Source organism: Rhinatrema bivittatum, chromosome 2 (assembly GCF_901001135.1).
Source record: "Rhinatrema bivittatum chromosome 2, aRhiBiv1.1, whole genome shotgun sequence".
Classification (NCBI taxonomy): Eukaryota; Metazoa; Chordata; class Amphibia; order Gymnophiona; family Rhinatrematidae; genus Rhinatrema; species Rhinatrema bivittatum.
Genome location: NC_042616.1, coordinates 25599587 through 25617446, shown reverse-complemented (window position 1 = coordinate 25617446; position 17860 = coordinate 25599587). Strand labels below are relative to the sequence as shown.

The 17860-nt window shown below is 43.3% G+C and overlaps 1 protein-coding gene across 1 annotated transcript; it reads right to left on the bottom strand.

The window, feature by feature from the left end:
* Positions 1 to 13727: 13727 nt before the first annotated feature.
* On the bottom strand, positions 13728 to 17462 carry LOC115083713 (zinc finger protein OZF-like). The gene is made up of 2 exons (XM_029587694.1): positions 17407 to 17462; positions 13728 to 16064 (listed from the first exon to the last, which is right to left on the bottom strand). Exon 2 carries the CDS (start codon positions 15763 to 15765, stop codon positions 14389 to 14391), a length of 1377 nt encoding a protein of 458 aa, XP_029443554.1. The 5' UTR covers positions 15766 to 16064; positions 17407 to 17462; the 3' UTR covers positions 13728 to 14388.
* Between the last annotated feature and the right edge of the window lie 398 nt (positions 17463 to 17860).

The following is a 17860-nucleotide window of genomic DNA, read 5'->3' as shown; positions in this document are numbered from 1 at the left end:
TTACTTCTTAGACTTCTTGCATTAGCATACAAACATTTCAAAGTTTGTTTTTTGTTTGTATTTTCATTCTGCTTTTTAATTGATAGGGATAAGTTAGAATTTTTTAGCTCAGGTGAGTTTTTAGTTACAGGCACTTGGACTACTTTTCTAATTATTGGAACCTCACTGTCGGGATGCCCTAATTCTAATGCATCATTAGTATCCTTTAAAGATACCTCTCTCTGAACCATGCGCTGCTGAGCGACTGTTGGCTTTCTCCTTTGTTCTAGTTTAAAAGCTGCTCTATCTCCTTTTTAAAGGTTAGCGCCAGCAGTCTGGTTCCACCCTGGTTAAGGTGGAGCCCATCCCTTCGGAAGAGACTCCCCCTTCCCCAAAAGGTTCCCCAGTTCCTAACAAAACTGAATCCCTCTTCCTTGCACCATTGTCTCATCCACTCATTGAGATTCCAGAGCTCTGCCTGCCTCTGGTGACCTGCGTGTGGAACAGGGAGCATTTCAGAGAATGCTACCCTGGAGGTTCTGGATTTAAGCTTTCTACCTAAGAGCCTAAATTTGGCTTCCAGAACCTCCCTCCCACATTTTCCTATGTCGTTGGTGCCCACATGTACCACGACAGCCGGCTCCTCCCTAGCACTGTCTAAAATCCTATCTAGGTGACGCGTGAGGTCCGCCACCTTCGCACCAGGTAGGCATGTTACCAGGCGATCCTCACGCCCACCAGCCACCCAGCTATCTTTATTCCAGTGTTGCCAGGTTTTCATGAAAGAACAAGCACTTTTTTCCAAAAAAACAAGCCCAAAAAAAGCCCAAAACACATGAGATTGAAACATTTTATTTTTTTATAGCAGTTAATGCACTCACATACTCATACCCCTCTCCCCACCCCCCTACAAGCACATCTCTGGCCCCCACACATAGATTCCCCCCTCCCTAACCCCTCCTAGCACATCTCTGGCCCCCACATACTCAGTCCCCTCTCCCCAGCCCCCTCCAAGCAAATCCCGGGCCCCCACACTCATTCCCAGCTCCCTAACCCCTCCGAGCACATTTCTGGCCCCGCACACACTCATTCCCCCCTCCCTAACCCCTCCAAGTACATCTCTGGCCCCCCACATATTCATTCCCCCCTCCAAGTACATCTCTGGCCCCCCCACTCTCATTCCCCTCTCCCCACCCCCTCCAAGCACATCTCTGGCACCGCACACACTGATTCCCCCCTCTGAGCACATCTCTGGCCCTCACATACTCATTCCCCTCTCCCCAGCCCCCACACACTCATTCCCCTCTCCCCAGCCCCCTCCAAGCACATCTCTGGCCCCCACACTCTCATTTCCCCCCTCCCAACATACTAACTCCTCCCCTCCTGATACCTGGCTGTAGCTGCACACTCTGGATTCCTTTGCTATTGCCTCCAATGCTGCGCTGCTGGCCTTCCCGTTCCGCTCACGTGCGATGCTGTTCAGTGCTGGCTGGGTCTGCCCACAAAATGTGTCCTGTGCATCAACAAGGCTTGCATTCTGCTCTGATTGGCTTACTGCTGCACTATAGGGATAGGGTGCGCCTGCTATGGACAGGCTTCATCGCAGCAGCAGCAGCAGCCAATCACTGTAACATCAGAGCACAAGTCCCGCCCAACAAGCCCAAAAAAACGCGACTGGCAGAAAAAATAGCCCAATTAAAAGCAACCCGCGAACCGGAAAAAAACCCCGCGAATGACTACAAAAAGAAGCCCAATCTCGCGGTAAATAAGCGAGGTTGGCAACACTGCTATATTCCTAATAATCGAATCACCAACTATGACGGCCGACCTAACCCTTCCCTCCTGGGCAGTAGGCCTTGGGGAGATATCCTCAGTGCGAAAGGACAATGCATCACCTAGAGAGCAGGTCCTTGCTACAGGATCCTTTCCTGCTACACCTGGTTGGTGCTCTTCCATCATGAGACCTTCTTCCTCCAAGGTAGCACCAGGGCTGCCAGTCTGAAGTTGGGACTTGACTACTATGTCCCTGAAGGTCTCATCTATATACCTCTCTGTCTGCCTCAGTTCCTCCAGGTCTGCCACTCTAGCCTCCAGAGATCGGACTCGTTCTCTGAGAGCCAGGAGCTCTTTGTATCGCATGCACATGTACAACTTCTCACCGGTGGGTAAAAAATCATACATGTAACACTCGATGCAAAAGATTGGGAAGCCCCCCTCTTGCTTGAACCATCTGTGTGCTGTACCAGTGATACCATGTCCGTGAGACAATCTAAAAGTATGGGGTGGTTCACTGTGTCGAATGCTGCGGATAGATCAAGGAGGGCGAGAAGGTAGGATTGTTTTTTCTCAAGGCTGAGGATGATAGAGTCAGAGAGTGAGATTAGAAGTGATTCAGTGTTTAGTGATTTTCGGAATCTGAATTGAGTTGGGGCTAGAATCTTGTGCAATTCAAGGTATTCTGATAGTTGTTTGTTGACTATTTTTTCTAGTAGTTTTGCAATAAATGGTAGATTGGCTATCAGACGGAAGTTAGCAGGATCCGCTGGTGACAAGTTTGGTTTTTTTAGCAGCGGTTTGAGGATTGCGATCTTAAGTGAGTCCGGGACTAGCTCTTGAGCAAGGGAGCAATTGATGATATCTGAGATATACTTCGCAATGATTTTGGGGATGGAGATGAGGAGATTTGAAGGTATTGAGTCCGCAGGATGAGATGAAGGCTTGACCTTCTTGAGCATGCTTTCAATCTCCAATGAACAGGAGGGCTCGAATGTATCAAGACGGGAATTTTGCTGATTATTGGGGTTATAAGAGGGCTGTGGTTGGATATTATTGGACTTAAGTGGTGCCACCAGGTTGGTGATTTTTTTTATCAAAGTAGATCGCTAATTCTGTAGCTTTTGATGAGGCTTGATTGTCAGGAATTGTTGGTGGGGCTGATTTAGTGAGAGATGAGACGTACGAGAATAGGGCTTTAGAATAAAAAATGAAGTGATGAATTTTTTGGGAGAAAAAGTCTCTTTTTGTCTGAAGGATCGTGTTCCTGTACAGGTGCATGGTGTTTTTGTAGGCGGCCTGGGCATCCTTGGAAGGGTTTTTGCGCCATCTATGTTCTTTCCTTTTTAGTTCTTGTTTGAGGCCATTCAGTTCGGGTGTGAACCACGGTTTTCTGTTATCCATGTTGGGGTGTATAACTTTGGCGATTATAGGGCAGGTGAGATCCGCTACTTTTCTGGTTATATTGAACCATTAGGAGGTGGCCGACTCTGTGTCAGAGAGATCAAGATGCTCTAATTCTTTGGAGAGGTGGGAACTGAGGATGTCTAGAGAGCATATTTTCCTGAATTGGATTGTAGACTTGGTATGTGGTTTAGGCGAGGTGCCGGAGATATCTAGGGTTGTGGTAATCACTCGGTGGTCTGACCAGGGGACAGGTGTACAGATCGGTTTGGAAGCTAAGGACAGTCCTTCGTTAAAGAATATTAGATCCAGTGTGTGTCCAGCTTTGTGAGTGGGACTGTCTATTATCTGTTTGAATCCCAAATATTTGAGATGAGAGTAAAGATTCGCAGTTGGGGGATAGAGGAGCCGCATCTATGTATGTTAAAGTCTCCCAATATTATAGCTGGAGTGTCGTAGTTAATGTGCTTGGCAGTAAGTTCGATAAGAGGGGAAGGGTCAGCTTCTAGTAGGCCTGGGGGGGCATACACGATGGTAGGTTCCATATTAGGAGCTACAACCCAGGAAAAAGATCTAGGCGTCATAGTGGGTAATATATTGAAATCATCGGCTGCTCCGGCAGTCCAAAAAGCAAACAGGCAAACAGAAACTTAGTAATTATTATGAAGGGAATGGTAAATAAAACAGAAAATGTCATAATGCCTCTGTATCGCTCCATGGTGAGACCGCACCTTGAATACTGTTTACAATTCTGGTCGCTGCATCTCAAAAAAGATATAGTTGCGATGGAGAAGGTACAGAGAAGGGCTACCAAAATGATAAAGGGGATGGAACAGCTCCCCTATGAGGAAAGGCTGAAGAGGTTTGGGCTGTTCAGCTTGAAGAAGAGACGGCTGAGGTGGGGATATGATGGAAGTTTTTTAAATCATGAGAGGTCTAGAACGGGTATTTGTGAATTGGTTATTTACTCTTTCGGATAATAGAAGGACTAGGGGGCATTCCATGAAGTTATCAAATAGCACATTTAAGACTAATTGGAGAAAATTATTTTTCTCTCAATGCACAATTAAGCTCTGGAATTTGTTGCCAGTGAATGTGGTAAGTGCAGTTGGTGTAGCTGGGTTTAAAAAAAGTTTGGATAAGATCTTGGAGAAGTCCATTAACTGCTAACAATCAAGTTGACTTAGAGAATAGCCACTGCTATGGGATCTATTTAATGTATGGGTACTTGCCAGGTACTTGTAACTTGGATTGGCCACTGTTGGAAACAGGATGCTGGGCTTGATGGACCCTTGGTCTGACCCAGTATGGCAATTTCTTATGTTCAAGAGTTGCTCTGTTCCATATTACACCGATCCTAAAGGAACTTCATTGGCTGCTAGTTAAACAGCGCATTGAATTTAAATTGATTACAAGATCTTTAAAACTATAAAACAGGAAGGCCCAAGTTGCTTGTCATCTTTACTAAAATATTATCAACCAACACGTACAGTACGTTCTCAAGGGAAATTTTTATTGGACACCCCCTGTAGTAAGAGGGAGCATCTAAAAGAAAGCCGGAGCCAAGCTTTTTTTTGTCTCAGGTTCTTCTCATTGGAATTCTTTGCCTCACAATCATCGAGCAATTGATGACATTAAAGTGTTTTGGAAACAGCTGAAGGCTTTGTTGTTTCAGGCAGCTTTTTTTTATAATTTTATTATTGGTTTTATTGTTTATTTAATGTTGTAATTATTTTTGCCTTAAGTTTAAACTCAGAAACTTGTAATCTTCTTAATTTATTTTCATATTATGCCGAATATAAATATTTTTAATAAATAAAATTTTCTGTCCCTCAGTTGTGAATGGAGCACTTGGTGCCTTTTAAGGTGTGGAGCTGAGTGAAACTCTTGTCATATTCAGTACAGACAAATACCAAATCAGGGTATCTGGAATAAAATCTCAATCTCTCACATTCTCTGCTAATGCCCTTCATAATACTTGCATTGTACCAAAGAGAGCCTCCTTCTGAAGTTCATAAGAAGTTTTATGCACAGGCAACATCTCCAGCTGTGCCAGAAATTCTTCTTACTCAGGCCACTGGAACTCAATACAACTAGGACTATTTCTGTATCTCTCTGCCACACTCTCCTGCTATCTAATTGCATTATTTGATACTTGAGGATCTTCTCTCTCTCCATCTGAACCACAGAATAGTTACTTGGTACTGACTCCTGTCAGCAATGCTCTTCTTGTGCTTTTCTTCTTTACCACAAGAACATAAAAACATAAGAAATTGCCATGCTGGGTCAGACCAAGGGTCCATCAAGCCCAGCATCCTGTTTCCAACAGAGGCCAAAACCAGGCCACAAGAACCTGGCAATTACCCAAACACCAAGAAGATCCCATGCTACTGATGCAATTAATAGCAGTGGCTATTCTCTAAGTATAATTGATTAATAGCCATTAATGGACTTCTCCTCCAAGAACTTATCCAAATCTTTTTTGAACCCAGCTACACTAACTGCACTAACCACATCCTCTGGCAACAAATTCCAGAGCTTTATTGTGCGTTGAGTGAAAAAGAATTTTCTCCGATTAGTCTTAAATGTGTTACTTGCTAACTTCATGGAATGCCCCCTAGTCCTTCTATTATTCGAAAGTGTAAATAACCGAGTCACATCTACTCGTTCAAGACCTCTCATGATCTTAAAGACCTCTATCATATCCCCCCTCAGCCGTCTCTTCTCCAAGCTGAACAGCCCTAACCTCTTCAGCCTTTCCTCATAGGGGAGCTGTTCCATCCCCTTTATCATTTTGGTTGCCCTTCTCTGTACCTTCTCCATCGCAACTATATCTTTTTTGAGATGCGGCGACCAGAATTGTACACAGTATTCAAGGTGCGGTCTCACCATGGAGCGATACAGAGGCATTATGACATTTTCCGTTCTATTAACCATTCCCTTCTTAATAATTCCTAACATTCTATTTGCTTTTTTGACTGCTGCAGCACATTGAGCCGATGATTTTAAAGTATTATCCACTATGATGCCTAGATCTTTTTCCTGGGTGGTAGCTTCTAATATGGAACCTAATATCGTGTAACTACAGCAAGGGTTATTTTTCCCTACATGCAACACCTTGCACTTGTCCACATTAAATTTCATCTGCCATTTGGATGCCCAATCTTCCAGTCTTGCAAGGTCCTCCTGTAATGTATCACAGTCTGCTTGTGATTTAACTACTCTGAATAATTTTGTATCATCCGCAACTTTGATAACCTCACTCATCGTATTCCTTTCCAGATCATTTATATATATATTGAAAAGCACCGGTCCAAGTACAGATCCCTGAGGCACTCCACTGTTTACCCTTTTCCACTGAGAAAATTGACCATTTAATCCTACTCTCTGTTTCCTGTCTTTTAACCAGTTTGTAATACACGAAAGGACATCGCCTCCTATCCCATGACTTTTTAGTTTTCGTAGAAGCCTCTCATGAGGGACTTTGTCAAACGCCTTCTGAAAATCCAAATACACTACATCACTTTTCTTGCATTGAGCTTTTTATCCCTTGGAACAGGATTGTCCCAGATCATCACAAATTCTTCAGTTATCTCAAGGGCGTGATACCAGTGTTTTCCTTCAAGTCTAAATTTCTAAGTCAAGCTTTTGATCCACATGAGGTTTCTGAAGCATTCTCTGTATTTCCCACTATATTCAATTTACTTGTTTTATGTATAAGACCTCATATATTATCTTTATGTTAAATGTATAACGCCCCGGCGTATGTTCCTGTTCTCTGTACACCGACGTGATATCTCTGATGAGAGGCGGTATATAAAAAACAATAAATAAATAAATAAATTTATGCTAGTGTCAATTGAGTTTCCTCATCTGCTACTCAGATTCTTTAAACAGTTTTTCCTCTCATTTTACAAATTCTGTTACCTCTTTCCCATCATGTGCTGCTAATTTCTCACTCCTTCCATTCACAGAAATGATCATCTGAGTTTAAGGATGGAGACAGATTTTGGCCATTTACTTCCATACTACATACTATTTGAGTACTGGGATCTGTTGATGCCCTTACATAAGCTTGAATACAGTTTTTATCCCGTGTATGAATCCTTTAGTTACTGAAAATTTTATCACAATCAGGATATGTAAATTCCTTTCAAGAGGCAATGTTTACAAATGAGATTTGAGCATATTTTGACAGGAATGAACCTCATTCATAAGACAGAGTAAGTTGGGAATGAGCTCATTCTCTCATGTTTACTGCTAATACTCTCTTTTTTAACTTTATTTTTATTAGAATACATAATTAAAGCACACAACTTTGTATAGCAACATAAACAGAAAAAGCACAAAATTATACAAATTCATAAACATGGCGGCTCTGGGCACCCGAGTTGACAAAAAGAATATTTTTGTGGAAGGTTAGGCTGATTCACTTAAAAAAGTGGCAGACCAACAGAAACCTTTGCAAAAAGCAGAGTTGCTTACCTGTAACAGGTGTTATCCCAGGACCGCAGGATGTAGTCCTCACATATGGGTGATGTTGCTGGACGGAGCCCTATCACAGAAAACTTTCTGTCAAAGTTTCTAGAAACTTTTGACTGGCACAGTGAGCATGCCCAGCATGCCATGATCCCTTAAGCCAGAGGGGTCTCCCTTCAGTCTCGTTTGTAGCAAGAAGTGTGAGTGAAAAAATAAAATAATAAAACTTTTCGGACCCAACTCCGCACAGTGGCGGATGGGTTTCGTGAGGACTAACATCCTGCTGTCCTGGGATAACACCTGTTACAGGTAAGCAACTCTGCTTTTTCCCAGGACAAGCAGGATGATAGTCCTCACCTATGGGTGATTAGCAAGCCACAGGCTGAGTCATATTTGTTTTGTACCAACAGCATACAACTTGTGCAACAGGCACAACAACTGGTGTACTGTTGGAAAAAATGAGGCAGCCTGGAATCAAAGCAGGTTGGATGTGGAAGGAGTTGGGATTATACTGGAAATAAGTTCTTTAAGACAGATTGTCCGAAGGCTGAATCTTGTCGTCCTTCCTTGTCCAAGCAGTAATGGGCTGCAAATGTGTGAAGAGAGCTTCATGTTGCAGCCTTACAAATTTCAGCAATCGGTACAGAATGATAGTGTGCTACTGAAGTTGACATTGCTGTTATGCAATGCGCCTTTACTCGTCCCTGGAGAGGAAGGCCTGCTTTTTCATAGCAGAAATCTATACAATCTGCTAGCCAGTTGGAGAGAGTTTGTTTGCCCACTGCCATACCCGGTTTGTTTCTATCAAAAGAAACAAAGAGCTGGGTGGATTTCCTATGGACTGCAGTGCGGTCAAGGTAATATGCAAGGGCACGTTTACAGTCTAAAGTGTGTAGAACCCTTTCACCTTGGTGAGAGTGAGGTCTTGGGAAGAATGTGGGCAAGACTATAGACTGATTCAAGTGGAAGTCAGTAACCACTTTGGGAAGGAATTTTGGGTGAGTACATAGGACCACTCGGTCATATAGGAACCTTGTATAGGGTGAGTATGTGACAAGTGCTTGTAACTCACTAACTCTTCTAGCAGATGTAATAACTACTAGGAAGATAACTTTCCATGGAAGAAATTTAAAATTGCAGGAATCTTTGGGCTCCAAAGGAGAATGCATGAGCCTTGTTAGTACTACATTAAGGTCACATTCTGTGACTGGTGGCCATAACAGGGGTTTTAGCTGAATTAAACCTCTCATAAACCTACTGACAAGGGGTTGCACTGATATCGGGCATCACCTACTTCTTTGTGGTAAGCTGAGATGGCACTCAGATGCACCCTTACTGGTGTAGTCTGGAGACCACAGTCTGAAAGGTATCAGAAATAGTCCAATAAAGATAATGTGAGGCAGGAAAAGGGGTCAATACTTTTCTGTGTGCACTACGTGGTGAATCTTTTCCACTTACAATGATAGGATTGTCGTGTGCAAGGTTTTCGTGAAGCTAAAAGAACTTGAGAGACATTAGTTGAAAGATTGATTGGTTGAAGGATCAAGCTTTCAACATCCATGCTGTGAGGGATAGAGTTTGAAGGTTGGGATGGCGCAACCTGCCCTGATCCTGAGTTATGAGAGTTGGTGCTGTGCCCAGGCGAATTGGTTCCCTTATCCAGAGGTCGCGAAGTATGGGAAACCACACTTGTTGAGGCCAATACGGGGCTATGAGTAGCATTGACCCTTTGTCCTGTTGTAGCTTCATTAGAGTTTTGGCTATCAGCGGTATCGGAGGATATGCGTATAGGAGGCCTGAGTTCCAGGGAAGAGCAAAGGCGTCCACTTTGTGATTCAGTTCGAATGCAAAGAGGTCTATTGTTGGTTGACCCCAACGTTGGAATATTCTGGTCATTACTACAGGGATGGAACGGACGACTGAGACGATCTGCAACTACGTTGTGTATGCCTGCTAGATAAGTGGCCCGGAGAAACATGGAATGTGTTAGGGCCTAGTCCCAAATCTGTGCGGCTTCTTGGCAAAGGAGATAAGAGCCCGTACTTCCTTGTTTGTTCAGGTACCACATGGCAACTGTGTTGTCTGTTTGTATTAGAACAGTCTTGTGTGAAAGGCAGTCCTTGAATGCATATAGAGCATAACGTGTAGCTCGAAGCTCCAGGAAGTTGATTTGAATGTTGCTTCGAGTCTTGTCCAAGTACCTTGAGTCTGAAGATTGTCCATATATGCTCCCCAATCTAAAGTGGATGCATCTGTGGTTAAGGTTACTTGTGGAAATGGTTGCTGAAAAGGTAGACCTGTTAGCAAGTTGTTCATGTTCGTCCACCAGAGGAGAGATGAACGTAACTGGTGGGTTATTTGAACTGGAGACGACAGTGGTTGAAAAGCTTGGAGACACTGTGATCTCAAAGTCCATTGTGTTATTCTCATGGCTAATCTGGCCATAGGGGTGACATGGACTGTGGAAGCCATGTGGCCCAGCAGCGTTAGGAACTGATGGGCTGAAGCCTTTTTCTTTGCATGCAGAGATTTTGCTAATCTGGAGAGGGTGTCTGCGTGGTCTTTTGGTAGGAAGGTTTTTGATATTGTGGTGTTCAAGTCTGTTCCAATGAACTGTAGAAGGCAAGATGGTATGAGGTGGGATTTTTGGTAGTTGATAAGAAATCCCAACGAGTGAAGCAGATTGATTGTGAGCTGGAGAGAGTCGAGAGCTCATTTCAATAGGTTCTTGATGAGCCAGTTGTCCACCTAAGGAAAGACATGTATGCTCTCCTTGTTTAAATGGGCCGCCGCTACTACTAGGCACTTTGTAAATACATGGAGTGCTGATGCAAGTCCGAAGGGCAGAACCCGGTATTGAAAGCGTTGATAATCCAATAGGAAACTTGCGATGAGGTGGAAATATTGGAATGTGAGCATAAGCGTCTTGAAGATCCAGAGAACAGAGCCAATCTCTTGTTTGAAGAAGGGAAAGCAAGGTGCCTAAGGACACCATCCTGAATTTTTCTTTTCGTAGAAATTTGTTGAGATTTTGGAGGTCTAAAATGGGGCGGAGGCCTCCTGTTTTCTTTGGAATGAGGTACAGCGGGAGTAGAATCCTCTGCCCTGCTGAGGTCGGGGAACAAGTTCCACAGCCCTGGCTCTCAGGAGGGTGGCTAATTCTGTTTCTAGAAGAGTGGTATGATCTTTGTTTACCCAGAGGGAGAGTTTGGTGGGGAATCTCTGGGTACCGTGATAAAATCCAGATGGTAACTTGTGTTATAATGGAGAATACTCATTGATTCGTGGAAATGTTTGTCCAACTGGGTAGAAAATAAGAAACCCGGCCTCCAACTGGTAAATTTTGATTTGGGTTTCTGGAGAGGTTGTTGTTCTCTGGGAGTTTTTCAAAACCCAGATGCTTGACCTGTCTGAGGAGGAGGCTGAGGTCTGGTTGCTTTTGACTGCCTGGGATGAACTCTTTGGTACGGCCTTGTTATTCTACCACGAGAAGCTGGTAGATAATACCTGTGTGGTCGATAGAATGGCTTTCTTGTATCTTTTCTGGATGGGCTTCTTGTAGAAGATGGAGTTTCTGCAGTAATTGTGGATAGTTGGCACAGAGTTTTGTTATGATCTTTCAGTTGTGCAACTCCATCTTGCACTTTTTCTCCAAACAGGTTTTCACCAGTGCAAGGAAGGTCAGCTAATTTTTCTTGGACCTCAGGCTTGAGGTCGGATGCCTTCAACCACTCCCATCTTCTGGCACTAATGCCAGTCGCTGCCATTCTGGAGGATTTATTTATTTATTTATTTAAAAACTTTTATATACCGTCGCTAAGTTACGTACCATCGCAACGGTTTACAAACAGGCACAAAATAATGTATGTGTAGGTAGGTTATTGTACATTCTAACAGGTGCCAATTAAGTACGGTTACAAACTCATTAAGTCATAGGCCGCACATACCTCGTGCTTCCCAGCTTCAAGACCTTTGTGTATGATGGAACTGAAGGTGTCTTGATGCTGTTGTGGAAGAGTTTCTAATAATTCTTGAATCTGCTTCCACAAATTTCTCTGGTATTGCGTCATGTATAATTGGTATAAGGCAATTCTTGCTAAGAGCATGGAACCTTGGAACATTTTATGTCCTAAATTGTCCAAGAATTTTTGCTCTTTCTCAGGAGGTGTTGAGGAATGTGGATGAATACTCTTTGATCTTTTTTGCGCAGACTCTACCACAACAGATTGATGTGGGAGCTGAGGCTTTTGGAAACCAGGTATGTGCTGCACCAAATATGTGGCATCTGTCCTTTTGTTTACTGGTGGAACAGTGCAGGGAAGCTCCCAAAGGCGATGTTGGAGGTCAACTAGTACTTCATGTACTGGTGTAGCGACTATCTCTTTGGAAGCATCAACAAATTGAAGGACCTCTAAAGTCCTGTGTCTTGTATCCTCTTTTGTAAGTAATTGAAAATTGATTGTTTCTGTCATTTCCCTTACAAAGTTTGAGAAGGAGAAGTCTTCAGGTGGTGATTTTCTCTTTTCCTCTAGTGGAGATGGGTCTGATAAGATATCTTCAGTAGAGGAATCAGTGTCTACATCCTCCCAGGTATCTGACAAGGTGTGTTGATGAGGACTGGAAGGAGGAAGGGAGAATGACATCAATGGATGTAAGGTCTTCGATGGATCCATCAATGGTTTCTGTTTATGCCTTGGTGGCATCGATGGCAACGGGTGCGGCATCGATGGAAGACTCTGACGTCTCGATCCAGAGAGTCCTGATGGTCCTGGTATCGGTTGAGGCATCGATGGCTGAAGGTCAGAATCGGTGCCTCCTTCGTCCGAAGAGCTTGGAATCGGTATCGGGTCTTTTGGAAGCTTGATCGGTTCCTTCGGCATCGATGGAGCAGGTTGCGGCGCCGATCAATGTATCAAGCTTAGGCAGCAGTGGTTTGAGGATCGATAGCTCCAACATCGGTGGTGGTATGGGAGCCGGCACCGGTGGATGTAACTCCTGGAGGGCATTGATGAATGCCTGGCGGATAAATCTGTCCAGCTTCTCCCATATAGCTGATAAAGGCAGAGCAGCTATAGGGGGTGACAGAATAGGCAAAACTGGCTCCTCCACAGGGCCCTGTGGGGGCACAGTACCCAGCACCGATATCAGTGGGGATTGCCTTGGACTTTGTGGCGTCGAGGGCATAGATGCATCCTCTATCCTAATCTTCTTTGGGGGCGGCTCAATAGCCAACGAGCCCGCTCCAGGATCAGATCCTGTACCGGGTGTCGTTTCTCGATGATACTTTTCTCAGTGCTGAGTTCTTTCTAGCACTGAAGCGGACTCGGTGCAGGAATCGGGGTCAGTTGGTCACCGCTACCCTCATGTACTCAGCAGGTTTTTATTACCACCTTTTTGGAAGCCCCTGTCGGTGAAGATTGCGTCGATGTTGACAAATTAGCTGTATTTTGAACAGATGTTCCATTTTTTCTAGACGGGCCCATCTACCTTTTGATGTAATTTCTGCACACTGAGGACATGAAGAAACATTATGGCCTGTGCCAGGGCATAGTATGCTCTCGATGTGGGGATCGGTGATCAATATAGTATGAGGGTAGTTTGGGCACTTTTTGAAACCGGTTGCCATTATGACAAAAATTTAGGCCAGATAGCCGGGCACCAAGCAACGGTGAGAACGGTGTTGACCGCAAATAAGTATTTTACTCACCAATCAAAGAAAAATGAATTGAGAATGGGAGACCCCTATGAGGGGATATTTTTCTGAGGAAAATAATACTTTTTCAGTGAGGAAATATGTGTGAGGAATCATACAGGGCTCCTAACCGTGAGGCAAATTGCAGTGCGGAAAAAAAGACTGAAAGGAGACTCCTGTGGCTCGAGGCATATAGAAACATAGAAATGACAGCAGAAGACGACCAAATGGTCCATCCAGTCTGCCCAGCAAGCTTTCACACTTTTTTTTTTTCATACTTTTCTGTTACTCTTGTCCCTTTAAATAACTTTTTTGGTTCTATTTCCCTACCAGCTCAGTGGGCTCAGTGTGCCAGTCTAACGTTTCTGGAAACTTTGACAGAAAGTTTTCCGTGATAGGGCTCTATCCACTGATATCACCATATGTGAGGACTATCACCCTGCTTGTCCTGGGATAATGAATGTGTATTGCTTGCCGAAAAGTTGAAGGAATTGGAAAACCATTATCGGTGCAATTTACAGATTTGCGGCATCCCAGAATTGCCTGAATATGTTAATTGCCTGACAATGGTGTTGTCAGTTTATTCAAAGCCCCTGATGGTAGCTTTATCTCAAATTTGGTGTCCTTGCCGGAGATAAAAATTGAGAGTGCTCATAGAGCATTGGGCCCCAAGACTGATAATAAAGCTCGGGACATTATTTTTTTTGTCTGCAAGGCTATGCATTGTGCCAGAAAGCAAAATGAAAGGCTTTGGGAAGGCCACAGGATTTTCATCTTTAATGATTTGACACCTTCCACTTTCCGCAAGCGATATGAACTGAAAGAAGTTACTAAGGTTCTCCGTTCGGAAAACATTTGCTACAGATGGACCTCCTCCTCCAAATTACAGGAAAATGTGTGAATTACATTTGACTCCTGTGTGGCTTCTCAGGTGACTTGAAAGTTCTTCCTTTGTTCTAAAGTTTTTACTTCACAAAGTACTCCAAAGGTGGATTCTCTGATGCCATATGAGAAATTTCTGTCTGAAGCTTTTATCACATTCACTATATGTAAATGGTTACTCATATGTGAATTCTCTGATGAGTTTTAAAATCACCCCGCTGACTAAAACTTTTACCACATTTAATACATGTAAATGGTTGTTCTCCTGTGTGAATTCGCTGATGAAATTTGAAGTTTCCTTTCCGACTAAAACTTTTCCCACACTCACATGTAAATGGTTTCTCACCTGTGTGGACTCTCTGGTGACGTTTGAAGTTCCCTTTCCGACTGAAACTTTCCCCACAGTCACTACATGTAAATGGTTTCTCACCTGTGTGGACACTCTGATGGATTTTGATGTCTCCCTTTGTCATAAAGCATTTACCACACTCAAAGCATGAAAATGGTTTCTCTCCTGTGTGGATTCTCTGATGACGTTTGAAGTTCCCTTTCCGACTGAAACTTTCCCCACAGTCACTACATGTAAATGGTTTCTCACCTGTGTGGACACTCTGATGGAGTTTGATATCTCCCTTTGTCTTAAAGCATTTACCACACTCACTACAAGTAAATGGTTTCTCACCTGTATGAATTCTCTCATGGTATTTCATTTCTCCCTTTGTCTTAAAGCATTTACCACACTCACAGCATGTAAATGGTTTCTCTCCTGTGTGGATTCTCTGATGGCTTTTCATTTCTCCCTTTGTCTTAAAGCATTTACCACAATCACAGCATGTAAACGGTTTCTCTCCTGTGTGGATTCTCTGGTGACATTTGACGTTTCCTTTCCGACTGAAACTTTTCCCACACTCACTACACGTAAATGGTTTCTCACCTGTGTGAATTCTCTCATGGTATTTCAAGTCCGGTTTATGAATGAAACTTTTACTAGGCTCACAGCATGTAAATGGTTTCTCTCTTGTTTGGAATTGTAGTTGTCCTGTGAACATTTCGTTCTCATTGAAGTTTCTGTCACCATCAGTACACATGAATAATTTTTCTTCTCTCTGTGATTTTTCATTTATTATTAGGTCTTGCTTTTGAATGATGTTTTCTCCTCTTTCAGAAGATGAAAATGTTCTCTCTTCTGTCTCCATTTTCTGGGGATTTAATAAAGAGAACTCAGAGCTGTAAGATTCCTCATCTTGAGGATAATGAAAGGGTCTCTTACCTGTGTGTGTGCTTTGGTGTATCATTAAGGATCTCCTGCTAGAAAAGTTTTTCTTACATTCAATACACGTGAAAGTGCTCCCTTGACTGTGGATTCGCTGGTGTAATTTCAGGGTTCCCTTCTGTTTGAAACATTTTCCACACTGAGAACATGGAAAAGTTCTCATTTCTGTGTGGGTTTTCTGGTGCAATACAAAATGACATTTCCTAGCAAAGGTTTTCCCACAGGTGTGACAGTGAAAGGATTTCGTCCCTTCCTCCTGTCTCTGGATGGGGTCAGAAGTCATTTGATCACTGTTATTACTCTGCAAAGATCTCTCTACTCTCAGGTATCTCTGGTGCTCATGGATGACTGTGAGCTCCCTGCCACTTCTCTCCCATGCAGTGACTCCATCCACTGAGTCTCCTGCAGGGTCTCGCTGCTTCTTCTCTGATTCCTGTTGACTGTGGCTTGTGTCTCCCCCCTCAGTCCTCTGGGAAAGATTTTCACAGAGATTTCCTGCATATCTTGGTATTATTGCCAGTACTATAGGATGTTCTTCTTGATTCTCCTCCTTCTTCTCTTCCTGTATGACCTCATTGGCTGCTGGATATAAAAAGAAAGAATTAATCATGTGTCAGTGACAATGGAATGGAACGCTATTAATGACCTGGGATCAGACTTTTTAAAAGATCACACAATGAGTGCAAAGGATCTTTAATATTAGAGATTTTTCTAACGAAGCAAAAGCTTCAGGAGACGCCTGTGAGAACTCCTATATGATGTCTTTCTACAGCTCCTGTGGTTTGTTTTATTTATTTATATATTTATAAAACTTATAGCCCGCCTCTTCCAATGCAATCGTTCAGGGTGGATTACAAAGATACCTGCACATGCAATCACAAATAAACAGAACATAATAATATAAAATTGATAAATTAAAAACATCTTTAAACAATAACTTTTTCAAATACTTTCTGAACTCTTAAATCACCCTCCATCCTGAACTCAAATGGAAGAGCAAGAGAAATTAAAGGCTTTCTTGCGTGTTAGTAGCAATCAGTATTCACGAGCAGAGGGAACAGAAGCATCCCTGTCCCTTCATCCCTCAATGATATCGGTGACTCATAACCTCCTAACTTATAAGACATCAAACACTTTATTTCTGAATATCACCATCAGTTTCACCTAAGAGCGACTCTGCACAGGGAGCCAGTGAAGATCCTTTAACACAGGAGTTGGGATCATACCTACCCCTGCCACTAATGATGTGACATTTTTATCCGAGCAGCAATAAAGCTGATGCAATACAGGAACATTGGAGATAACACAGGTCCCTCCTTTAGGATTCCTGTGGGGCTGGTTCCTCTGGGCTTATCTACTATTATATTTTTTTAAATCATTTATCATCATCTGCTTATAGTGGACCTGCCATACTAAGCAGATTACAATAACAAATTACAATAATAAGAAACCACATTTAATATACAATAGCATGTCTATATCTAAAGCACAGATCACTTAAAAATCTCTCACATCCCTAACAATTCCATCTTTTCTATTACATTATATAAATAAAGTAGTTTTCCAAACTGTGTGTCTGCATAATTCACTTTCTTTTTATTGAGGAAAAGTGATCTCGGGTATCAACACAGAGAGGAGATCTCAGGGATGGGAGAAAAAGAGGATGAGGGGACCAGGCACGGGGAGGGGAGAGGGAGAGTGGACCAGGCACGGGGAGAGGAGAGGGAGAGAGGACCAGGCATGGGGGAGGGGAGAGGGAGAGAGGACCAAGCATAGGGAGGGGAGAGGGAGAGAGGACAGGCCTCGTACACCTATTGCTAAATCCACCCGTTTGGACATCTCTGGTGTAGAGTTGATCCAGGAAAAAATGACTTAATAAAACATCCCCTGTATTTACTAAAAATAGAGATAATGCAATCCTTACCTACAGAGCTCAGGGTCTCATAATTCTCCTTCACATCCCTGTAAAGCTCCTTCTGCCCTTCATCTAAACAACCCCCTTCCTCCTGGGAGAAAGAGACAGCGAGGTCCTCAAACGTCACCGGCACCTGAAACACAAACCAGAAACACTCAGGGACACGTGGAGGGGCTCAGCTGGCTTTAATCTCATAACATTTTATCATGGAAGAGGAGACCAGGACCCCTCATCCGCAGGAACTGCCAGACTTGTTCCCCTGGACTCAGTTTCCTTTCTGGACCTCAGGGTTTGCAAGTCTAAACAGATTCTCAGTGAAAACTATTCTAAAGATCAAAATCACAGAGCATATAGAAAGACATAAGAACATGCCATACTGGGTCAGACCAGGGGTCCATCAAGCCCAGCATCCTGTTTTCAACAGTGGCCAATCCAGGCCATAAGAAACTGGCAAGTACCCAAA